At 48.5% G+C, this 23,994-nt stretch overlaps 2 protein-coding genes across 2 annotated transcripts in view; one reads left to right on the top strand and one right to left on the bottom strand.

Moving 5' to 3' along the window:
• Positions 1-21,613, top strand: part of RECQL4 (RecQ like helicase 4) — a 40,745-nt gene extending 19,132 nt beyond the window's left edge. The window contains exons 7-25 of the mRNA XM_036751074.1: positions 42-141; positions 360-486; positions 1,900-2,037; positions 2,515-2,646; positions 4,915-5,007; positions 5,465-5,601; positions 6,531-6,614; positions 6,928-7,116; positions 7,319-7,501; positions 14,938-15,100; positions 16,150-16,412; positions 16,653-16,784; positions 17,011-17,209; positions 18,830-18,959; positions 19,211-19,377; positions 19,644-19,824; positions 20,052-20,217; positions 20,957-21,065; positions 21,275-21,613. Of these exons, the coding sequence (XP_036606969.1) occupies positions 42-141; positions 360-486; positions 1,900-2,037; positions 2,515-2,646; positions 4,915-5,007; positions 5,465-5,601; positions 6,531-6,614; positions 6,928-7,116; positions 7,319-7,501; positions 14,938-15,100; positions 16,150-16,412; positions 16,653-16,784; positions 17,011-17,209; positions 18,830-18,959; positions 19,211-19,377; positions 19,644-19,824; positions 20,052-20,217; positions 20,957-21,065; positions 21,275-21,402 (2,821 nt within the window). The 3' untranslated portion in view covers positions 21,403-21,613. The remainder of the gene's footprint in view (positions 1-41; positions 142-359; positions 487-1,899; positions 2,038-2,514; positions 2,647-4,914; positions 5,008-5,464; positions 5,602-6,530; positions 6,615-6,927; positions 7,117-7,318; positions 7,502-14,937; positions 15,101-16,149; positions 16,413-16,652; positions 16,785-17,010; positions 17,210-18,829; positions 18,960-19,210; positions 19,378-19,643; positions 19,825-20,051; positions 20,218-20,956; positions 21,066-21,274) is intronic.
• LOC118843434 (major facilitator superfamily domain-containing protein 3-like) lies at positions 21,588-23,065 on the bottom strand. The gene is made up of 4 exons (XM_036751084.1): positions 22,625-23,065; positions 22,423-22,535; positions 22,163-22,272; positions 21,588-21,869 (listed from the first exon to the last, which is right to left on the bottom strand). Exons 1-4 carry the CDS (start codon positions 22,816-22,818, stop codon positions 21,708-21,710), a joined length of 579 nt encoding a protein of 192 aa, XP_036606979.1. The 5' UTR covers positions 22,819-23,065; the 3' UTR covers positions 21,588-21,707.
• Between the last annotated feature and the right edge of the window lie 929 nt (positions 23,066-23,994).

Below are 23,994 nucleotides of genomic sequence, written 5' to 3'. Positions count from 1 at the left end.
CAGCAAGACCTCTGGGTCCCCTCACTTTGGGTTTCTTTCAGGACGTTTTCCAAAGCCAGCGGTAACTTTGTACGTCTCAACTTAAAGAAGAAATGTTATGTTAAGGGCTTTGTTCTGCGGGGTAACCTCCTCCGTAAGCAGGTAAGTGGCTCGATCTCTGTGTCTGACCCTCTGTAAGCCACTGACCTTAGCTCAGGCCCACATAGTGAAGCAGGTTTTCCACAGAGGCTGGAGATAAAAGGGATACCAGGCCACCTCATGGGAGATGTGTGCCCCAAGAATAATTATGTTCCAGAGACATTGGCTTGATGACCGGCCCAGGCCTCAGATTCACCTCCCTTGTGTCTCCTCACCACCAGATATGGAAGAAGAAGTGGCAGATGAAAGGCGAGCAATTTGGGGGCGGCTGGTCCAGAGATCGGGGGAAAGACTCCTGCTTCAGGTGTGGGGGTGCTGGGCACTGGGCTTCACAGTGCCCCGGAAGAGGTAAGGCCTCACATGCTACCACAGGCGTACCTTTGCCAGGCCTGGTTCATTTCTGCTCTGGAATAGCTACATTACCCACCGGATCCCGTCCTTTCATCGGTCCAAGGGCAGAGGCTCTTTGTGAAGGAAGCCTGTGTTCTGGCCTGTGAGGTTGGGCAGGGGCAGAACTGTGTAGTTCGGTTCACCTCAACAAGTGCTTGTTGAAGGCCTGTTTTATAATGGTAGTAATTCCCATTTCTGTGTTTAGAGACTGCTTTTCTTAAAGTTAGCCTGTGAGGCAGATAGTGCAAGGACTATTTTCTGTTTTACAAGTAAAGAAACCTGAAGTTCAAAGGAATGGCTTGCCAGCAGTCACACAGCTAGTAAATGATGGACCCAGGACTTAAACCCAGGCCTCGTACTTTGAGGTACATTTTTCTTTGGACACCACATTGCCTTATTACTATGTTAGTGACTGGGGCAAAAGGGGCAAGGGCAACTCGTGTCAGACATGGTTCCTTCCCTCGGGAACTTTAGTCTGGTTCATTCAGGGAACATGAAAGGCCAGTAATTAGTATATGACTATACACTAGTGTTGGCATGCAAACCTGGAAGGAACAGATGAGGGCCTTTTATCCAGCCCCTTGATTGTACTGAAGAGAAGGCAGAAAGTAGACCACCTCCTCTTCTTCTTCTGGAATTACATCAGTAATAGGAACCCCCACCCCCGTGGCCTATCCTGACCTCTTCCTACCTGGGAAAATTTTCAGGAGGAGACACAGGCCTTGGATTTGTGTCAATAAGAGCAGTTGTCTTCAAAATGGTGTCAGTGGCCTGACCCCATGGTGTAAGATAACCGGAAGGCAGGAAGATGAACTGAATCTTGCCCTCCCTTGCCACAGTCAGCGTCTCTCATACAGTCACACCTATCCTTCACACACACACACACACACACACACACACACACACACGTGTGCATCCTCTAAATCCTTCCCATACCTGCCCTGTGGTTAGCTCCCCTGGGTAGTTAGAACCTAACTGTTTGTCCAGGCACTCACAATAGCAGCTGCACAGGCACTACTAGGAACATTTCTACCCCCTCCCCACCTCCTCCCACCCTCCCAGGTCCTGCCTGCCCGTCTTCTGTCCCACATCACGTCATGGCTGTAGCAAGTGACCTCAAGAGGGCAGGCCTTGCCCTTGGGGACAGTGACCATGTGTAAACACTGCCCCATACCTCTCTGCCCCCGTTTTGGGCAGAACAGAGTGAATTGCACAATATATATGTATCTCATTTGTAAATATAAGTACATGGAAGGTTTCTGCTCAAAATATTTTTTATTGGTAGGAGTGCACAATCGAAAGTTTGGAGACATAGTGTTAGAGGCTGGGGATGGGGGAGGGAAATGCTGCAGATAGCTCCTTCCCCCGCAGCTCTCACCCCTCACCAGCCTCCTAAGGAGGGAGGCAGTAAGGCCCTGGAAGAGCAGGAGGATAACGAGGAGGAGCCTCCCCTTCCCACACTGGAGGATGTGGCCCGGAGAGTCAGTACTACCTCCTGCAAGGTCCCTGGTGAGCTGTTTGTGGTACCTGGAGTTGGGTGGGCAGGGCAGGGCTGGGGGTGGAAATAGAACAGAAGAGGCTTAATTGGCCTCTTTAGTTCTTCAGAAGCAGCATTCACTTAGTGAGCAGAGAGGTCTGTGCCTCCTTCATCCCCATCCTGTGAGGGATCCTGGGTTGTGGGGATCCATCGGCCAGAGGTGGAAACTTCTGTGCTTGTTCTGTACCCTTTGCCCTGGCCTTTCTCTGTGGGGCATTCCAGGCTCTGAGGGCTCTCAGCCTAAGAGGGAAAGTGGGGGAGGGTGTCCTTTCTTTAGTGCCTTCTCTCCCCATGGGACGTCCTGGGCTCTGGGGATTGTGGGCAGTTTCTGCTCCATGTCTGTGCCCCTTCCCTACAAGGATAACCCTGGCTTTTGGTGTCAGCTTGTAGTCCAAAGCTGGCTTGTTCTGTGTTCAAAGTCGTCTCTCTTGTCCTTTCCTTTATCCCAGGGAGTGATGAGTCGAGCAAGCAGTCTCAGCCGGAACAGCTAGTGCCTCTAGGGATGCCAGTACATGAACCTCCCATTCCTCCCCGTGCCGTGGAGCCACTGTATGGCTTGGGGCCCTCTGGGCATGTGGCAGGTGAGATGTGTAGAGCTTGTGGGGCACAGAGTAGAGTAGATGTGATGTTTTCTCTGCCTCTGCAGGGGCCATGGAGCCACAAGCCTGGGATGGCAGGCTGCCTTCCATCTGGGGCCTCTGCCTGGCAGTGTACCTTTACAAGAACTTTTATGAGTACGTGATTTCACTCGATTGTCACAATCACAGAGGCCACTAGGTGGCACCATGGATTGTGCTCTAAATTCAAATCCGTGGCTCTGTGACTCTAGGCAAGTTACTTCATTTCTGTCTGCTTCAGTTTCTTCATCTGTAAAATGGAAATTGTAACAACATGTACCTCCCAGGGCTATTGTGAGGATAAAATGAGATATTTAGGAAGGGTTTTGCAAACCTTAAATCACCTAAATGTTAGCTATTATTATTATCAACAACTTCCTGATGCAGGCAGGGGTAAGGGTCCTTAACCCCATTTTATGAATGAGAAAACCTGAGACTTGTAAAGGTGAAGTGACTCACCTAGAGCCACATGATTGGTAATTGAAGGAACTTAGATTCAAACCTGACTCCAAATCTGGGGTTCTTTCCTTTGGGGAAAGCAGACCTATCTTCCCCATCCTGAAAAATCTTTCACTAGATCCTGTCATCCAGTATTTCTCTTCTCTTTTGTAGCCAAGCTCCTTGAAAAGCTTTCCACACTCCTTGTTTCCCCCTCCTCTCCTTTCATTCTCTTCTGAACCCTCTGCAGTCTGGCTTCTGACCTCATCACTCAGCAAGATCTGTTGTCTCCAAAGTCGTCTGTGACCTCTAAATTGCAGGATGTCATGGCTGTTTGCTGGATCATCAGTCATGTCATGCCATTTAACTCTACCTGCCCCCACCAGATGCTGAGATCCCCTTTCTTTTCTCTCTATACCATCTCCTTTGGTGACCTCTCCAGCTGTCATGGGCTTATATAACCTCTATTCAATTATAATCTCTATTTAGATGATTCCTAGACTGATGTGCGCAGCCCTGGTCTCTTAATCTTCAGTCCCTCATCACCACCTGCTTGCTGGACATTTCAAAATAGATGTCTCAGCAGCATCTGAAACCTAACGTGTTCAAAACAGAACTCCTCATCTACCCCTTAGGCCCACTCCTCTTCCTAATGGTGTCATCCTCATTTCCTCTCTCTTCCTCACCCCAGGTATTGCATAAGTTGTCAAACCTTGTTGCATTATATCTCTTCCTTTTCTCTGGACTCATATCTACTACCCTGCTTGGGCTCTAATTGCCTCTGGATTATTGGTCTTCTTGTCTCTGCTCCATATAGTTGCCAAAATGATTTTCCTAAAATATAGCTCTGACCATGCCCTCACCACCTACACACCTTCTCAGTAAACTCCAGCGACTCCCTATTCCTACTAGGATCAAATATAAAATTCTCTGTTTAGATTTTAAAACTCATCACAAGCTGGTCCCACACTACCTTTCCAGCCTTCTTATACATTACCTTCCTCCATTCGTCCTCTTGTCCAGCCGTGCTGGTCTTGCTCTCCCTCACACACAATATTCCGTCTCATATCTCCATGTCTTTGTACTGCCCCCAGGCCTAGAACTCTTCCCCGCTCTCTTCTGTGACTTTGCATCTGTTTCCTGTAAGAGGATCAACTCAAGTGGCCCCTTGTGCTGGAAGCCTTTCCTGGTCTCTAGCTGCTAGTACGTTCTCCTCAAAGGGCACCTGGGGTCTGCTCGGAGCTTCTTGTGTTTGTCTGTGGATGTGCTGTCAGCCCTTCTGGAATGTAAGCTTCTGGCAAGCAGAAACCTTTTTGCTTCTATCTTTATATTCTCAGCACCTGGCACAGTGCCTGCCATATAGTAAGGGCTGAATAAATGTTTCTTGACTGAACTACTCTGAATCCCATGCATGGACTTAACCCGGTTTTGCCTTCTTGTATGCAGAGGCATGGTGGATACAGGGCTAGGCCTGGAGTCCAGAAGACCCGAGTTCAAATCCAGCTTCAGACACTTTCTAATTATGTTACCCTGGCCAAGTCACTTAATCTCGTTTCCTTAGTTCCCCCAACTGTAAAAAGGGGATAATATCAGCAGCTGTATCACAGAACTGTTGAGAGGACCAAATGTGATATTTGTAAAGCACTGAGCACAGTGCCTGGCACATAGTAGGTGTTATATAAATGCTTATTTCTTTCTCCTCTTCTTCCCTGTCTCATGGCAGGCTGCCTAGGGAGTGAGGGTGCTTTCCCAGGTTTAATTCTCTGAGCCCTGCTGATGTCGTGTTTCTTGCAGAGACTCCATCAGAGGTGTTTGAGACTCTGACCAAGTTTGGTCACCACACATTCCGTCCTGGGCAAGAGGCTGCTGTTATGCGGATTCTCTCCGGTGAGCGCTTCTCAGCAGGACAATCTCTCTGGTACCAGGCAGGCCCTTCCTTGGAACCAGAGTGCTCCAGAGCTGACACAGGCCCATGGGCTCCTATCCGTCAAGAAACATATCCTTCAGTTTTACTGACCAAGGAAGTTGTTGGTAGTAGGTCCCTTCCCTGACCCTCATTCTGCTGCTTTCTCCGCAAACATAGAGGCCTGAGAGATAAAATGGGAGGAGGCAGCCGTGGGCCCTCAAGATCCTCAAGGATGCTCCCTAGAGCTAGCCAGCTCATCTAGTTTGTGGGTCTGAGGGGGCCATGCCCCAAGCTGGCACTGAGGGACCCTGAAAACAGGACATTTGTGATGGGGCATTTCATAGAGATAATTGAGTGCTGCTGCCTCCGTGGGAGAGGTATCTGGGGGCTGTTGCTTCCCCCTCTCTCAGGAGACAGGGTTCTTGTGGTCTGTTGTAGGCTTGTCCACCTTGGTAGTGCTGCCCACTGGCATGGGGAAGTCCCTGTGCTACCAGCTCCCAGCCCTTCTATATGCCCAACGCAGCTGCTGCATTACATTGGTCGTGTCGCCCCTTGTATCACTCATGGATGATCAGGTGAGCCATAGGCACTCAGATGTCCATCCCTGGGGTGGAAGAACCTCAGAGCCAGATCCCCACCCCCCAAACTGTTTGATGTCCAACCTTGCTTATATTTTGAGTCCTTAAGGGCCTTCCCAGAAGGCTTCAGGACCTGTGAAGTTTCTGTGTCCTTTAACTCGGTGTATTTCTCTCTGCTCCCTGCCCTGTCCTGATTCTCATAGCCCCAAAGCTCTTACTCCTAGAAGCTCTGGCCTAAGGCCTGCAGAGCTACCGCTCAACAAAGGTGGTCTCCAAAGAGAAGGACACATCCAGTTTCAGTCTCTCCACTTGGCCGCCAAATCACCTACTTCTTGGCATCTTCCTCCTTTGACCCCAGGACACCATGCTGGGGTTCTCCTGCCTCTGACAACTTCTCCTACAGCTCTTCTTTTACGTGCTATCCATTAAGTGTGGCTGTCATAAAGGATTCAATCCTAGGTCCTCTTTTCTGGAGAGCACTTCTCAAGGAATTGGTGCTATTCCTTTGGGTCCCCAAATCTGGCCAATCTATGCCCCTCACCTGCTTTAAAAGCTAAGGCCTATCCTTTAAAAGAAACCTCTCCTGACTCCTGCTTCTCTGTCTGTGTACCCCTAGTGCTGAGGGCCTCCAGTTGTCATTTTTTCATTACGTCTACACGTTTCTCTGAGTGTATGCGTACCCACATCTTGTCTACCTCACCTGGATAGCAAGCTCCTTGGGACAGGGAATGTTCCCTTCCCTTGCATGGCCCAGAGCAGGCCTAGGAGCATCCTTGACTTAAGACTTGGCCAGTAGTTGTGAACAGAGCTGAGCACTGAGCTGTACAAGGCCAGAACCTTTTGGCTCTGCCCTGCTTCTCTGGGTTTCCCAAGGGTAGAAGTGAAGCAGGCTGTCACTGGACTCTGAGAGCTTGTGCAACTAACAGGTGTCGGGACTGCCCCAGGGGCTGAAAGCTGTCTGTGTTCACTCCAACATGACCAGGAAGCAAAGGGAAACAGCCATGGAGAAGGTCAGTAATCTGGGACTTAGAAAAAGACAGGGCTTCAGTCTTCCACCCCAAGGAGACCTTGCCTGAGCTTCTTTGCAGCCTGGGGCCTATCTTCCCAGGCTGCCAACCCAGCCAAAGAATGAAGCCCTGGGAGTTGTTGGCTCCACAGCTGTCATCCAGATCCCTCTGTACACCCTGTGCCCTCTAACTCACTCAGGCTCCTAAAATCCTACCTGGAAAGGCTGGCTTTACTGGGGGAGGACTCTGAGAGAGAAAAAGCATGTGGTAAATGTCTGTCTGTCTGATTGAGTGACTAGGATGTGACCCCTTGCAGGTGATGACTGGCAAGGCGCAGGTGCTGTTGTTGTCCCCAGAGGCAGTGGTTGGGGCTGGGGCTGGAGGCTTCAGCTACCTTCCACCTGCAGCCCGGCTGCCCCCGGTGGCATTTGCCTGCATTGATGAGGCTCACTGCCTCTCCCAGTGGTCCCACAACTTCCGGCCCTGCTATCTTCGGCTTTGTAAGGTGAGGCCCTGGGAAGTGGTGAGGGGGGGTGGTCAAAGAGGCAAGTAGAAGGGAGGGGGTATGGAACTAGAAGGAAAAATTGAGGTTCCCCCTGAGAAGTTAATACAAAGAAGTGGCCCTAGAACTAATGGCTAGGCTCTCTGGAGATAGGGTTAGAATTATTCAGCTGACCTCTGAGTCTTGGCCAACTCTTCTTTGCCAGGTGTTGCGAGAGCGTTTGGGTGTGCGCTGTTTCCTGGGCCTCACAGCCACTGCCACCCGGACCACTGCCAGGGATGTGGGCCAGCACCTGGGAATCCCAGAGGAAGCCATCTTTGAGGCACACTTGGCCACCATCCCCCCCAATCTACACCTCTCAGTCTCCCTGGATAAAGACAAAGACCAGGTAGGATCCTACCCTGCTTCTCCTAAAGACAAAAGATAGGGTTAGCCTGGCTAGAATTGCTTCCCAGATCTATATTGTAAGGAAACCTACTGCTCCAGTGGGAAAGGAGCCCAAAAAGAAGTCTTAGGACCTGACTTGAGTTTGCTTCTGGTTCTTTCTGTATTTAATATTTTGGTTTTTTGCAATTATATGTAAAGATAGTTTTCAACATCCATCTTTGTAAGATTTTAAGTTCCAAATTTTTCTCCCTCCCTCCTTCCCCATCCCAAGACAGCAAGCAGTCTGATATAGGTTATACATGTACAATCATGCTAAACATATTTCCACATTAGTCATGGTGGGAAAGATGAATCAGAATAAAAGGGGGAAACCACGAGAAACAAAAAAACAAAAAAAAAGTGAAAATGGTATGCTTTGATCTGCATTCAGATTCTATCAGTTCTTCTCTGGATATAGTTCGCATTTTCCATCACGAGCCTTTTGGAATTGTGTTGGATTGTTGTGCTGCTGAGAAGAGCCAAGTCTATCATAGCTGACCATCACACAGTGTTGCTGTTACTGTACACAATGTTCTCCTGGTTCTTCTCAGTTCACTCACCATCAGTTCATGTAAGCCTTTATAGGTTTTTCTGAAATCCACCAGCTCCTCATTTCTTATATCACAATAGTATTCCATTGCATTCATATGCCACAACTTGCTCAGCCATTCCCCAATTGATGGGCATCCACTCGATTTCCAAATGTTTGCCACCACAAAAAAACTGCCTTTAGTTCTAACTCATCTAGACAACATCCCAAAAGCTGGTTCTGGGAGGTCCCTTCCAGTTCTAACATTCTCCAAGCCCGTGCCACCATAAAATTCGTAAGAATTGTGAAGGAAGGGTTATCTCTTCATTTATTTCTCTTCTGAAAACCAAGCGAGTTGCTCATCCCCACATCATTCCTGTCATGCTTTTTACAGTTTAAAGAGGTCTTTCCCTAAAGCAAACCTGCCAGGCAAGTAGTGTTATCACCGTCTTATTCTGTCTTTTAAAAATTTTGTTCTTTTGATTTTGTCTTATTTTTATTGATGTCTTTTGTTTGAAAATATATTTCTCCTCCTTCCCTACCTAGAAAGTCATCAGCCCCGTGTGCAATATTCCAGACCCATAGTCTTCTACCTGTGCAATGACAGGAGGGAGATGCATTTTTCTCAATTGTCTTCTAGGGCCAAGCCTGATCATTCTAATTCCAGTGTTCCGTTTCTTTTATTTTTCTTTCTATTTGCACCATTGTAGTCATCACATATATTGTCTTCTTGTTTCTTCTTATTTCACTTTGCATCAGTTCATCTAAATCTTCTTTGCTTCCCTAAAGTCTTCATATTCATTTCTTAGGGCACAGCAATATCATGTATTTTGTTCATTTAGCTATTCTTTCTCCAGTGGCCACCTACTTTGTTTTCAATTCCTTGCTATCACAAAAAATGCTGCTCTTTGGGGTGTGTGCTTAGAGATTCACACAGGAAGTGACTTCCCCAGTGTCACATGACTAGTATCTTCTGACTGCAGGACCCAATTTTTTTTTTCTTTACCATACAGTACACTAGCTCTCCATGACAATCCTTTGTGAATCTGTGGAGCTCAGCTCTCTACCTTTAGTCAGAAAGAGCCCTTTGGCTAGTGATTAGGCATGATCAGTTTTGTGATCGAGCCGTCTCTGAAGTCTTATCCTCGTTGCTTCTTGTACTAGCAAATGAAACTTTAAGACAGGCCATTCTTCCTACAAATGGCATTTCCCCGCCTTGCCCACAGTCAGGAATTTTTTCAAATCTAGCTCCCAGAACAGTGATCACAGGAACTGGAAATCCAAGCACTCACAGCTGCTGTATTCTTACATCTGTCCAAAGAACAGATTGGCCACAAGCTATAATCCACTCATCCACAGGCATCTTTGAAATTCACAAGGAAGCACTGTTCAAGGCACATTCCTGGCTTCCCTGCTTGTTGCTGGACAGGACAAACAACTTGGCAGGCCATCCTCTTTGAACCACTCTTCCGTCTTCAGCTTTTCACAAGCCCCATCCAGTTTCTCCATTTCTGGCAAATACTTCAAAATCTTGGCTAGCCTGCTAGCCTCCACAAAGTGTAACGCTATGTACTGTGGTGAATTGTAGCTAAATGCATTAGAGAGATATGGAGTGTTCTACCTGAGTGAGGACACCCCTCCCTCTTCAGGAAGATCCTATATCATGTTCCTTGGTGGATGCTTTCCCTGGTTGGGTACAATTTCCTAATCAGTCAACTAACACTTCTTAAGCACCTACAATGTGCCAAGCACCATGATAAGCACTGCAGGTAACAGTGACAGATGCTGGTATAAAAGAATAAAAAAAATTAAGCACTCCCTTCTTTCAGAGAGCAACATATACATATGTAAGGCTTCAGTTGAAGATGGGGCTTGAGTCAAGTCTGAAGGAAGTGAGACACTCTCTGAGGTGGAGATGAGGAGGGATGGCATTCTGGGAGTGTGGGACGGCTAGTGCAAAAGAATGGAGAAGGGAGATGGGATGTCATGTGAGAAGAAGAGAGAAAACCAGTTTCACTGGCTCTCAGAAGGCAGAAATGTGAATGTATGGAGCTTGAAAAATGGATTGGGGCCTGGTTGTGAAGGACTTAAAATGACAAGCAGAAGAATTTCTATTTCTGCTAAAGACAATAAGAGTTTATTGAATTAAAGGACTAAAGTGGTTAGATCTATGTTTAAGGAAAAATCACTCTGGCAGCTTTGTGGAAGATGATTGGAGTAGGAAGAGGCTTGAGGCAAAGAGATCAAGTAGGAGGCCATTGCAGTATTGGAAAAGTACTGAGGGCCTGAATTAAGGTGGTAGCTATGTGAATAAGAGAAATGGCTGGATGCAAGAGATGGTGTGGAGACAGAAATAGTAAGATTTGAGAACTGCTTAGTATGTAGGATAAGAGAAAGGGAGGATCTGAGAATGATAACAAGGTAATAGAAGCCTGCTGGAATCCTAAACAGAAGTTTTCAAGAGGGATGGGTAGAGTTGTGAACTGATTCAACCCTTCTAGAAAGAAATTTTGGATTATGCCCAAAGGGCTATAAAACCATGCATACCCTTTGACCTAGCAATACCATTACTAGGTCTGTATTCCAAAATAGATGAAAAAAAAACAAAAAGGAAAAAGACCTATATGTACAAAAATATCTACAGCAGCTCCTTTCTGGTGGCAAAGAATTAGAAATTGATGGGATGTCCATCAATTAGGGAATGGCTGAACAAACTGGTATGTGATTATGATGGAATACTCTTGTGCTATAAGAAATGATGAGCAGGATACTCAGAAAAACCTGGAAAGACTTACATGAACTGATGCAAAGTGAAATGTACTGTGTACTTTATAAAAGTGTATAAAATAACAGCAACAATGGAAGGTAAGCAGCTGTGAATGACTGAGTTATTCTCAGCAAAATAACTCTGAAGGGCTTATGATGAAAAATGCTATCCATCCCCACAGAAGGAACTGATGGTTTCTGAATGTAGATTGCAGCATATTTTTTTTTACTTTCTTTATTTTTCTTGAGGTTTTTTTTGTCTGTTTTCTTTTACAACATGCCTTATTATGGCTATGTTTTGCATGATTATTGCATGTATAACCTATATTGAATTGCTTGCCTTCTCAGTGAGAAGTGTGGGGGTGGGGAGGGAGGAAGGGACAGAATTTGGAACTCAAAGCTTTAAAAACGAATATTAAAAATTGTTTTTACATATAACTGGGGAAAAATAATTTTTAAAGAAAGTAGAGAGTGAGAGCAACTGGGGGCACTGAGTATAGATAGCTTTCTCTAGGACTTTGGCTAAGAAAGGGAGATCAGATGAAGTAAACTAACTTAAGGGGACCATAGGACCCAATGAAAGTTGTTTGGTTTTTTTTGAGGGTGGGGAATCAGGCATGTTTGAATGAAGGCAGTAAAGGAGGGAAGAGTGGAGTGGGGGATGATAGATTCAAGAGCTCTTGATAGGAGAAGAGGGAGCTCTTGTCAAATGGCCTCAATTATCATAGGAAAGTAAGAGGCCAGCTCCAGAGAGAGTGTGGGAGGGAGAGAACGGTGTGGGAAGTTTGAAGAGAGAAGGTTTGAAGTAACTTCTATGGAAAGTGAGATAGGGAATCTCTTAGAGAACCATAAGAGGACTGCCTAGCAGGGAGGCCCACTTAAAGCTGTAAAACAGAAACTCAATTATATGATTCCTCCAGCTCCACCTAGCAGTATGTGAATGAACGAGAGCTGAAGATGCAGATGGTGAGAGTAATCCAGGGTTAGGGCTTGGGCTTGACAAGGGATGAGCAGTGATGGAGTAGGAGAGAGTATTGGGTTAAGTATATGGCTGAGATTGGTACAGGAAGAAAGTAAAATTCCAGCAGGGATAATAGCATAATAAATATATTTGCTTCTGCTGGGCCTTCCCCCCAAACTCCCCAGTGGTTTCTCTGTACCCTGGGAAAAAGTTTTAATTTTGCAAGTCTCTTCCTCATTACATTCATATATCCAGATGTTCAGCTATTCCTTGTCATTAATCATTCCTTTTCAGTCCTTTGCTACCACGGAAAGTGCCGTTTTGGGGGAGGGGGTATACATGAGACTTTTCTGTATTTGATTTCCTTGGTAGTGCGATTCCCAGAACCCTCATTAAATTCTTCGTGGTACTTTATTTCTTACATCATTATGATTTGTGTGCAGGTCCTTCCTCCTATTAGTTGTGATCTTCTTGAACAAGGTCTGTGTCGTATCTGCCTTTGTATTCCCAAGGCTTACATAGCAAAGTGTCTTGCACACAGTACAAACTTTATAAAACTTCACTGAAAGAATGACTGGAACTAACCATTAACACTTTCTTCACTGTAGGATAGAAAGGCTCTTCTAAGAAGGAGGTCTTAAGGTCCAAAATTTTGACCAAAGTATCCTCATTGGGGCTTCATGTTAACCACAGCTTTGGGAAAGGGGCCCACCTTATCTGAACAATGATTATTGGTTAACCAGCTGAAAATTCCTTTCCTTCTTAGATTGGGAAATGTCCAGGGAATGAGCTGTGCTCTCTCCTTTTCTCTTCTAGGAGCTTAGGTGCGGGTGTTCTTCCTCACTCTGGCCTCCATTAGCCAGGAGCACTTTCCAGCCTTTCAGATGCCCCCATATCCCCTCACCACCCAGTGTGGCTCACTATCCATGTGGGTCACCCCTCCCTAGCTGTTTGCTCCTCCAGTTTTTCAGCCTCCACAAATAGTAGCAAGCCTTATGACCTCATTTGGCATCCTCTCTTTTGCTTATCAGTCTTTTGAATCTCCTTCAGTTTCTAATCAGAGCCTCCCACCCCAGCTTTACTTAACTTGTCCCAGTCTTTCTAAGAAAGAGTTAAGGGAGAAGCCTTCTAAGTTTAAGAAATCCCAGTATCATTCTCTATAGAGTCTTTATAATATTTTTTATTGAAGTGAGGAAGCCTAGGTTTGGTTCTCCTTTCTGGGACTACGACTTCATTCTTCCAAACTCTGGCTTTCTTGTCTATAAAGCTGAGGTAACAGTGCTTACACTAGCTACCAGACTGGGAGGTGGAAAGGCAAGTGCTCTGCAGATTCCAAAATATTCTGAGACTATGAGCTATTCTGATTAAGGGAGAACACAGGTTACCTGATGCTGGACCCAGCCGCCATTGCCTCTTACCCCTCAAGAGTTATCACAACCTCTTCTACAGGTGGTGTATTTCCTTCACATCTGTTGGCCAGTACCCTGATAATCTTGGGATCCTAATTGTTTTAGGGTGCTCCTTCTTCCACTGGTGCAGCTGTGGTCTCAGTCTTCTGAGCTTACAGAAAAGACAGAGATCTTCTTGAGACAGATGAAGCGTCTGCCAGGTGGCTCTGTCTTCTGCTAGTAAAACATATGTCTATGCTGCTCTCCCTGCCCTATTTGGCTTCCTAAGGCCAATTTCCTCATCTCTAGCCAATGCCTATATCCTCCAATAGACTTTGTAAACTTATTTCCTTCTACTTACCACCAGTACTCTATGCTCAGGCCAAACTGGACTACTTACCTTAGGACCACTCACTCACCTGGATTCTGGCCATAGCCTCCTCTTCATCCTTCACACTCAGCCAGACAAATATTCCTTCTGCATAAGCATAACTCAGATGTCTATGGTACTTTCCTCACAACAGTCCTGTGAGGTGTGCAGGCATTCTCATTTCCCAGAGGAGACCGAGACTCTGAGAAGTTATGGCTTGCTACAATCACAGCTAGTAAGGCCTTAAGACAAGAGCTAACACTCTCCACTTATCATAGTTTCTTACTTAAAACCCTTCACTGTCTCCCTAATGCCTACTGATAAGTTCAGACATTTTTGCTTGGTACCCAAGGTTCTTCACAGCCTGACACTCCCTTATCTCCCATCATTCCTCTCTATATAGTCTAAACTTCTGACAAGCCACTCTTCTCTCTGTCCCCTGAACATTTCCTGCCTTTGCTTGCAATGTTCCTTATTCCTGGAATGCCAGCCTTCCCCTTACCTCTCTCAGCAGCTCACTCCCTAGCTGTCTTTTCAAGCCTCACTTTTGCACAGGCTACCCCCATGTCTAGAATACACTCCATCCTCACTCCTCTGCCTCTTAGAATCTGATTTCAAAGTTTCAAGCCTGGGGGACTTGGAGGATGGTGGCACCAAATGATAGAAAGTGGCTCGGGTTTTGAGGGAAGTTGGTAAATTCTGTTTTGGACCTGTTGAGTTGGAGGTACCATAAGAAATCCAGGTACAGCTGTCAAGCAAATACTTGGACTTGGAGCTCAGATGAGTGAGCAAATCTGTCAAAGAACAATATTACTACTGAGACTGTACTTTGCATTTTATGGCTCAAGTCTGTCGGGAATAAATGTATTTATTATTAATTCCACATCCAAGCCATTTCTAGTCTGGAGAGAGAACTACCCAAAGTGATATAGTCCCCCATGCTTCCCAACATGACTCTCTCTCCCAAGATGATTTTAGGTGATATTTACTCTTCAACAAGGAAAAAATGTTAAAATAGAATGTGGATAAGAATTCAAGAGCTGAGGAATCAAGTCCCTGTTTCATTCCTCTTGAACCACTCCCCTCAAAGAATCAAGGGGTTTGAGACTGGCTGGCTGCCTTTCAATGGCAGAAGGCAGTTCCCTGGTTGGGTCCAAACCCTTGTCCCTTCAGGGGTGGGGAAAGCAATGATCTTTGTAAGAGTCAAGTTTGGCTATCATCCTTAATCCAGTTCTCAAGGAAAAAAAAGGCCTTCACTTTTGTTCTACCCACTTGCCTAAGAAGAAAAATCTGGGAAGGGTTTTAGGCCGGAGAAGTATTATTTCATAATATTGCTAGAGAAATGAAAAAAGAGGTCTAAGAGGAGGGTCCTTTCTTCACACAGGCGCTTGTGACCCTGCTACAGGGAGAACGATTTAGAGCTCTAAGCTCCATCATTGTGTACTGCAACCGGAGGGATGAGACTGTGCGTGTGGCTGCACTGATCCGGACTTGTCTTCAGGCGTCTCAGTACCTAGAACGTTCTGAGGAATCCCCAGGACCCAGAGGTGAGGCCATGAGGGAAGCAGGGCCTGGTGAACCAATGGTGACGACAATGCCACAAAGTTTACAAACCACTTAACAAATCTCATTTGGTCCTTACAACAACCTTGAGAGGTGGGTGCTGTTATCCCCATTTTATAGTCCAGGAAAACTGAGGCAGAAAGAGGTGAAGTGACTTTCCCAATGTCACATGGCCAGTTAAGTGTCTGAGGCAGGATTCAAACTCAGGTCTTCCCAACTCCAGGCCCTGTGCTCCCTCCACTGCATCACCTGGTCTAACCTCCTCACTCCACACATGAGTTAACCAAAGCCCAGAGAAGTGAGATAACAAGGTCAAGAATGGGGAAAATACTCTACTCCCACCAGCCTTGGTTGGTCCTTCTAGTACTAGCCCCTCCCCAAAGAGAAGAAGCCTAGTATACAGGCTCAGCCAAGGTGAGAAGAGACTCCTAAGGCCCTAGCTCCCCATGTCCTGGTCTGACCCCTGGACCCCCAAAGCATTCTTCCCTAGGTCAGGGCCAGAGCTTTAGGCCAAAGCCCAAACACACTCCTTTTGGGGAAGGGGAGTTGCCTTCCTAGAGTGGCTTTTCCCACAGAGCAGGGATTCTGATCTTGCCTTGGCTAACCTAGGAATCCTTCCCTGGTCTGGCCTGTAGTCACCATGATGTAGTACAAAAAGGAGCCAAAGAACCCGAGTCTGACTTTCAACACACAAAGTGTGTGACCTTGTAAGGAGCCTTGACCCTGGAACCAGAAGACCAGAGTTTGAATTCCAGCTCTGCAAACTACCAGCTGTGTGACTGTACATGAGCCCCCCCACCTCTCTAGCATCAGCTTCAAGCTTTGTTAAATGAGGAATCTCTACTAGATGGTCTCCAAATTCTGAGATTCTATGATTTTCTCCAAGTATGTGTCCTCCTGTGTCAAATGGAAATAAAACTATTTAAACTAAAGTAATATGAAAATACTCTTGCCTACTCATCATCACAGTTCTTTATGCATGTGATTTGTTATCAATAAACCTGCCTCCCAGCGTCCCTGTTCCTTTTTTCAGGGCAGCAGCCAGAGGCTGTAGCAGAGGCATATCATGCAGGCCTGTCACCCTCAGAGCGTCGGCGGGTACAGCGGGCCTTCATGCAGGGCCGGCTGCGGGTGGTGGTAGCCACAGTGGCATTTGGGATGGGGCTGGACCGACCGGATGTACGAGCTGTGCTGCACCATGGGCTCCCTGGAAGCATTGAGAGCTACGTGCAGGAGATTGGTCGGGCTGGGAGGGATGGGCTGCCTGCCCACTGCCATCTCTTCCTGCAGCCCCAGGTCAGTCTCCAATGCCTGGCTCCTCCAGGCTTTCTTTCTGCCCTTCAGTATTTCTCCCTCAGTTCCCCATAGGCATTGGGAGGCATGGTGGTGAGAGGCTCCCTTTCAAGTCCCTGTACCTGGGTCCTATCCCGTGACCCACTTGTACTGTCTTATGATTCATGATCTTGGGCATTCCTTGGCTCCTCTTCAGTAAAAACACTTGGGAAAACGACTGCCTGACTTTTCTCCTCACTACAGGGAGAAGACCTTCGAGAACTGCGCAGGCACATCTATGCTGACACTGTAGACTACCTGACTGTAAAGAAACTAGTGCATCGGGTGTTTCCCCCATGCATCTGTCCAAAGCTCCTTCAGAAGCTGCAAGTGCTGGTGGGTTTGAGTGTGGGAAGACCATCAATACAGGCTTCCATGTCCCATCTCTTTCCAAACTGTGCCTTTGGGAGCAAGAGGAATCCCTGCGGGATGGGGGGACTAAGAGGTCAACGAGGGTGCTTCTTCAGTCCCTGGTTCTATGTGTCCTGTAGTCCTATGGGTAAGGATCTTCAATTGGGGATCCCTAGTGACTCTGTTGAGGTGGGGAGGTATCTTCCTGCAGGATGCTGAGGTGAGCAATGGGGAGGCCTTGGAGAAGGAAAGCTCTACTCACGATCGGCAAGACTCAGGAGAGGGAATGCAGAATGTTGGCCCCCAGGAAGAAAGTGAGGTTCCTGCCAGAGTACAGAGAGCCTGCCCAGGCCACAAGCGTGCCCTCTCTGTTCAGCAGATGGTGGAGGCTCTGGACATGCGTGAAGAGGGTAAGACCCTGAAATTTTGTCTCCTAGGCAGACAAGCCCTAGTCCTGGTTTCCCTTAGTTATTATGAACAATAATCTCTTCTATTTCTGTAGTTTTTTTAAGCCTATTAAAACAATACAAATGTCATAGATGAGAATATAGAGGCTGGAGAAACTGAAGTAATTTGCCCATGGTTACCATCAGAAATAGGACTCAAATGCCCCAGCACCAGGTCCCGAGGACAGTGCTCTTTCCCCTGTTCATTTCAGAAGATCGTAGATCTTAGAGCTGGAAAAGATTTTAAAGGCCATCCAGTCAACTCAACAAGCATCGATTAAGCACCTACTATGTTCCAGGCCCTGTGCTAAGCACTGGGGATACAACCAAAGGCAAAAAAAAAAATCTCTGCTGCCAGAAAGCTCAGCAGATTAATGGGGGAGACCATATGCAAACGAGATATATTCTGGGTAAATTAGAGATAATCAACAGAAAGAAGGCACTAGTAGGGGAATCAGGAAGGATTTCTCATGGAACGTGGGACTTAATCTGGGACTTGAAGGGAAGCCAAGGTGGGAAAGATAGAGTTCCAGGCATGAGAGATAGCCAGTGAAAATGGACATGGAGAACCTGGAGTGTCTTTGTGAAGAACCACAAGGAGACCAGTGTCACTGGATTACAGAATGTGGGGGTGGTGAGATGTAGGAAAAGTAGAAAGGTAAGAGGGAGCCAAGTTATGAAGAAAGAAGATTTGATCCTAGAGGTAAAAGGGAGCTACTGGATTCTGTCAAATAGGAAAGGTGACATGGTTAGACCAGTGGCAACCCAACAGCAGAATGGAGGAGGATGGGAGACTTGAGGCAGGGAGACCCACTAGGAAGAGTCCAGATGTGAGGTGATGAGGGCTTCCATCTGCGTGGGGCCAGTGTCAGAGGAGGAATAAGAGATTCTGAAGGTAGAATGGACAGGAGGGCAACAGATTGGATAGGGAAAGTGAGAGGGAGGAGTTGAGAATGAGTCTACAGTGCAAGGCAGGGTGCCTGGGAGGATGGTGGTACACTTGACAGTCTCCACCCACAATATGAACAGTAGAAGAATGGAAGAGTCTGGGAGGAAAGATATATGGGTTGTTTTGGACATGTGGAGTTTGAGATATGTATGAGGCATCCAGTTTGCAATGTCCAGTGGCATTGAAGATGGAAGTTAGGGCTAGATATGTAGATCTGAGAGTCGTCAGTATAGAGATAATTGAATCTGTGGGAGCTGATGATATCACCAAGGAAAATAAGACTAAGAGAAGAGTCTTGAGGGCACCCACAGTTAGTAGGCATGACCTGGAGGGAGGTCTAATGGAGGAGACTAGAAATCTAACCCCTCATTTTGCACATGAGAATAAATGAATTGAGGAAATTGGTCTGGAGATTCAGGGGATTTGCCCCCAGTGACACACGTAGCATCCACATTGGCCAACCTTGCTCTTACACTGCTTTGGCCTCCTCCTTCTTCCCCGTGAAACTGGCTGCCAGTCAGAGACAGAAGTACCTGAAGCCAGCCTGTCAACAGCCTTGGCCCTATGGGAAAGGGCAGGATCTGGGTTCAAGGTCTCACGCCTCTCACAGCTGCTCCCCTTTTGTACTTTGCCAGCCATCGAGACACTGCTCTGCTATCTGGAGCTACACCCTAGAAATTGGCTGAAGCTGCTGGCCCCAACCTTCGCGGCTTGCCATCTGAAATGCTATGGTGGGCCCCCGCAGCTCGAGGCCTTGGCCAAGAGGTAAGGAGATCACGCGACCAATATCCCACAAGAACTGGGTGGCTCTGAAACACATCTGCCTCTGGCCTGAGATCCAGCCTCACACTAGCGGCTTTGGGTGGGAGGATGTTTGGTGTGTTTTGCATCACCTAGAGGACCAGGGCAGGTGCCTTTTTATAGGTGGTGGTGGTGGTGGTGGTAAGTTCAGGAATGGTTATTTTAGGGGCCAGAGAACCAAAGCAGGCTTCTTTCTCCCTCCTGCCCCATGGCAGGTGCCCCCCTGTGGCTGTGGGCCTTGCTCGACCGCAGGAAGCCAAGGCCAAAGGCAGAAGCTCTCTAGAGTTCAACGTGGTGGAGCTGGCTGACTCCATGGGTTGGGAAGCAGCCCTTGTGCGGCGGACACTGAACCAGCTGCAGTGGGAGGTGGCTCCTGGAAAGGGTAAGGGAGTATATATGGGCTTTTCCTCTAAGTACCCTGCCTCCCCTCCTATAGCTTGGCCTCTTCTCCATTGAACCTTTCAAATCTAAAATGTGGATGAAAGTCTTAAAATGAGGCTTCTTATTCCCTAGATATGTATATTCCACATGGGGGAAATGGGAACAGAAGAAAGACTGTGTCTGGGACAGGCCCTTTGGGTAGTTAGGATTAAAAGTATGACCATTCCCAGGTCACTTGAGTGACCCCTGTGCCTTCCCTTGATGCAGCAGCTCCTCGTCGTACAGGGGTCCTGGTGGAGTTTAGGGACCTGTCATTCCACATGCAGTCCCCAGGGGACCTGACAGCCTCTGAGCAGGATGAAATCTGTGACTTTCTGCACCAGCGTATCCAAGCCCGAGAAAGGGAAGCTCTGGCCCAGTTACGGGCCACCTTCCAGGCTTTCCAAAGGTGAAGGGAAATCAGGGTAGCGTTGGTCCCCTGACCTCTTCTAAAAGCTTTCTCTCACCCTGGAGGCTGAAAGGGGTGTCAGAGTCCTACCTCTTCAATGCACTTGATGGGGCCACGCCTCAAGTGGGTGGGGGTAGGACCATATACTGGCAGGTGGGGAATCTCTACACATCACTTAGAAGCCCCGTGATTGTTTTATTTAGCATGTGTCGTGCCCTGCTTCTTAGGGTGGCGTTCCCCAACTGTGGGCCCTGTATGGACCATGCAGATGAAGAAAGGAGTGACCAACTGAAGATCCTGCTCACCCGTTACTTTGAGGAAGGGACAGCAGCACTTTTTGAGGGTCCATTGAAGGAAGACAGTGAGCAGGACCATGACTTTGGTCAGGCCAGAGTGAGTGTCACTAACCTCTAAAGTCATAGCCTCTCCCTTGGCTGCACTGTGGGAAAACACAAGGATAGGCCTTCTCCTCAGGGAGGCCCCAGCCTAGTGGGAAAAAGATGATAACCCACTTAAGAAGTTTGAAATATGTCTCCTACTTTAAGAAGGGTGGCCAGAAGGTCTTTATGGAAGAGAGGCATGAAACTCTCTGAATGGTAGGAGGTGCAAAGGTAGGAGGAACAAGCTTGACCTGTGAGTGGGAGGTACACATGAGACCAGCCTGCCAGAGAAGGCCTACTGAGGAAGAAATTGGGGAGGGGGAAAAGGGGCATTATGGGAGCAGCTAGGTGGAGCAGTGGATAGAGTACCAGGCCTGAAGTCAGAAAGACCCATCTTCCTGAGTTCAAATTCAGCCTCAGCCACTTACTAGTTCCTTGACCCTGGGCAAGTCACTTAACCATGTCTGCCTCAGTTCCTTATCTGTAAAATGAGCTGGAGAAGGACATGGCAAACCACTCCAGTCTCTCTCCCAAGAAAACCCCAAACGGGGTCACAGACACAACTGAAATGACTGAACGACAAGGGGGTCTTACGTTTTGATTAAGCTGGAAATTGCTCTTTAAGATTCTGTCCATTATTTGGTCTGGCCTAATTGCCTAGAGCCCTGAGTCTTCTGGGTGTCTGGTGGAAGGGGATGGGAAGCCTGTTCAGCCCGGCCTGACTCCTCCTATTTACCCTCCTGCACATACAGCTCCAGGACTGGGAGAGTTCAATCTGCTCAGACATTCGCCACTTGCTATCCATCCGGCAGGAGGAGAAGTTCTCAGGCAGAGCTGTTGCCAGAATCTTCCATGGCATTGGTGAGAACTGGGCCTCCTGCCCTCATGATGCCTGTTTGCCTTCTCATTGCCCATCACTAGGACCCAACCCAATATCCGTGGGCAGTTCTCAGCACCAATTCCTCTGAGAGGAGTTCCCACTTTCTCTGGGTACACAGCATGGGTGGGACCTTTTCCATTCCCAGTGTGTAGGGGTCTCATGCTACTGTACCCCCATCTCATGCCCACAGGAAGTCCCTGTTACCCAGCAGAGGTGTATGGGCGGGACCATCGATTCTGGCGGAAATACCTGCACGTGAGCTTCCCCAGCCTCCTCAGCCTAGCTACAAGAGAGATTCTTGCCTGGAGGCGAGCCTGAAAGGGCCTCATCTCAGCATTCCCATCAGACAGTTGCTGCCATCCTCAGTGAGGAAAAGTGTTGGCCGATCAGATGCCCATTTCCTGCTTTCTGCCAGGAAAGAGGCATGTGGGACTGGACTGGAAACAGGCCCCAACTACCATTCACTGTCCAAGAGGAGAAAGGACAATCCTCAAAGCAGGAAATAAAAAGCTCATGGATTTGTTTTTAATGAGACTGAAAACAGGTCCCAGGGCCCAGCCCCAGTTTGGGGTGTGGGAAGCAGCAGGGGACGAGGGTGTGTTTCCTTCATTTCTTCTCCTTGTTCAGCCCAGGTTACTGGGAGCCAAGTCCAGATAGAGCAGGGCTACCAGGGAGAGGACAAGGAAGAGTGTGAAGCACAGCCCATCTGCCAGGGCTCCAGCTCCTGTGGTCAGCAGCAACTTCCCCAGCAGCTCCAGGGTGGCCAGAAAGCTGTAGTGAGTGGACTAGGGAGAGGAGAGAGCAGAGCCTAATGGGACCCCAAGGACACAATGCACCACAATTTCCCCTAGTAACTACCATTCCTAACATTTACCTCCCCTTCCCACATCCAAAGGGCTCCCTTGGGTACTGCAAGGGTCCCAGAATATAAAGGCTTGCCAGGATGAGTTGGGGGGAGCGTTAGCTGCCATTCACACGAGGCCTTTGTCATCTTGGGGAAGGAGCAGCTTCTTCTCCATTTCAAGAAGCCTGTCAGTCCAGGGACCCAAGAATATCACCTCCCCCACACACCCAGTACCTGGATGGAGCTATGTGCTCGCTGGCTGCAGTGCATCATAAGAGCAAAGGTGAGGGTGGTCACAGTTCCACTCAGAAAATGCTGGGGGCCAAGACTCACCAGGGCAGCCCCTGAGGGGGATGAAGGGTCAGTGCCGGCTGGCAGTTCCCTTCTGTCCTTCTGTGCCTCCCCAAAGTCTGCCCTGAGTGACCCCACCCTCCACGGTCCAGTCCCTTCCCGCAGCATCTCTGCCTGCCTTCAATCCCTGGTTTCTTCCTCACCTTTTAAGAGGCCCCCCAGACTGGAGCTAGGGAAGCAGGAGAGCAGAGCCATCTGGAAGGCCAGGGCCCCGATGCGCAGCTGCAGAAGGGGCTTCAGGAGAGGCAGGGGCTGCCTGGGCAGAGGTGGAGGGGGGATCAGTGAGGGTCAGCCTTGACTCAATCTCTCCTCCACCCCAACCTCTATAATGGATGCTTCTCTCACCTGTGCCTAGCAAGAAGAAGCCCACCCAGGGAAGAGCCAGCGATGGAGAAGCCCACAGCCCCACGCAGGTCAGCGAGAGGCCGTGGGAGCGGAGCAGCAGGGGCAACAGCCCCGCCTGCAGCCCGTGTGGCAGGCCCTGCAACAGGTACGGCGCGCCCAGCAGCGCCAGCTTGCAGCCCATCGGAGGTCATCATAGGTCAGGGATTACGGTCAGGGTCAGGGCCTCCCCGCGAGGGAGCCCTGTGGGGGGTGGACGGGGCTTCTAGGAGGAACAGGATTCCTGCCCTGCCGCTATCCCCTTGGGGACTGCCGTGGGCAGGGGTTCTGCGGAGACACGAACAGGAGCCGGGACCAGTGGAAGGGACCCCACCTCGACCCCCTGCCCCCATTCTTCACCGGCTCAGAACCAGCTACTTTTAGCCTTCGCGGTCCTCCAGTGTCATAGAGTATGGAGGCGGGCTAGAACGTCAACTGGACTTCCGGCCGGCTAGCAAGAGCCGCTGAACGGATTTCCGGGCGCAGCTGGCGCCTCTCTGGGCGCAATCTTCGCTGCTCTGGAGGCCTAACTGCCCCTCTCTCGTTGTGGCCTCTTGGAATTCCCGATTGTCTTCCAGACTCAGCCCAAGGGCAGCCTTCCCACACTACCTCGCATTATTGAATTTGCATGTATTACGTGGGTATCTTAGGTGATACATATATGTATGTCTTGTCACCCCATTGGAATTTAAGCTTGTTGAAGGCAAGGCCTGCTTCAGTTTGACGTTTGTGTCCCCAGCCCTGGCCCTGGCACGTGGTAAGCACTGAATAAAGGTGTGTTCATGAACCAATCTGCTGTTCTCCCCCAGCCAACCTGTCCCCACAGAGCTGGCAAAGCAGTTTTCCAGAAATACCAGGCTAAGGGGGCCCCTCCCCCACTTGGACTCTGTGGTTTCCCTACCGCCTCCCGAATCCAAGGGAAGCCCTTCATTTACATTGTGGTTCTGACTCCTCCTGACCCCGTTTTCTTGGCCGAGATGCTGCAGTGGTTGGCCGTGTCCTTCCCCAGCTCATTTGATGGGTGAGGAAACTGAGGCAAACAGGGTTAAATGACTTGCCCAGTAAGTGTCTGAGGCCAGATTTGAATTCAGGAAGTTGAGTCTTCTGACTCCAGGCTCAGTATATGTATGTACTGAGGGCCTGCCGCCCCTGCTGCTCCGCTCCCAGGGCCTCTCGCTGACCGGCACCTGTTCGCTCTTTCTGCTGAACCTGGGTGTGTCTGCTACAGAAGTGGGGCTGTGGGCTTCTCTATCACTGGCTCTTCCCTGGGTGGGCTTCTTCTTGCTAGGCACAGGTGAGAGAAGCATCCGTTATAGAGGTTAGGGGTGGAGGAG

Source organism: Trichosurus vulpecula, chromosome 1, assembly GCF_011100635.1.
Source record: "Trichosurus vulpecula isolate mTriVul1 chromosome 1, mTriVul1.pri, whole genome shotgun sequence".
Lineage (NCBI taxonomy): Eukaryota > Metazoa > Chordata > Mammalia > Diprotodontia > Phalangeridae > Trichosurus > Trichosurus vulpecula.
Note: the sequence above shows the minus strand (reverse complement) of the source record. Positions and strands in the feature narration are given on the sequence as shown.

What these genes read in the sequence shown, in the direction of transcription:
- LOC118843434 (XM_036751084.1), bottom strand. Translation starts at nt 22,818, where the DNA reads ATGATGACCTCCGATGGGCTGCAAGCTGGCGCTGCTGGGCGCGCCGTA. An exon ending in CTTCTTCTTGCTAGGCACAG is followed by an intron (nt 22,536 to 22,624) that starts GTGAGAGAAGCA and finishes ACCTCTGCCCAG; the next exon opens with GCAGCCCCTGCCTCTCCTGA. An exon ending in TCTGGGGGGCCTCTTAAAAG is followed by an intron (nt 22,273 to 22,422) that starts GTGAGGAAGAAA and finishes CATCCCCCTCAG; the next exon opens with GGGCTGCCCTGGTGAGTCTT.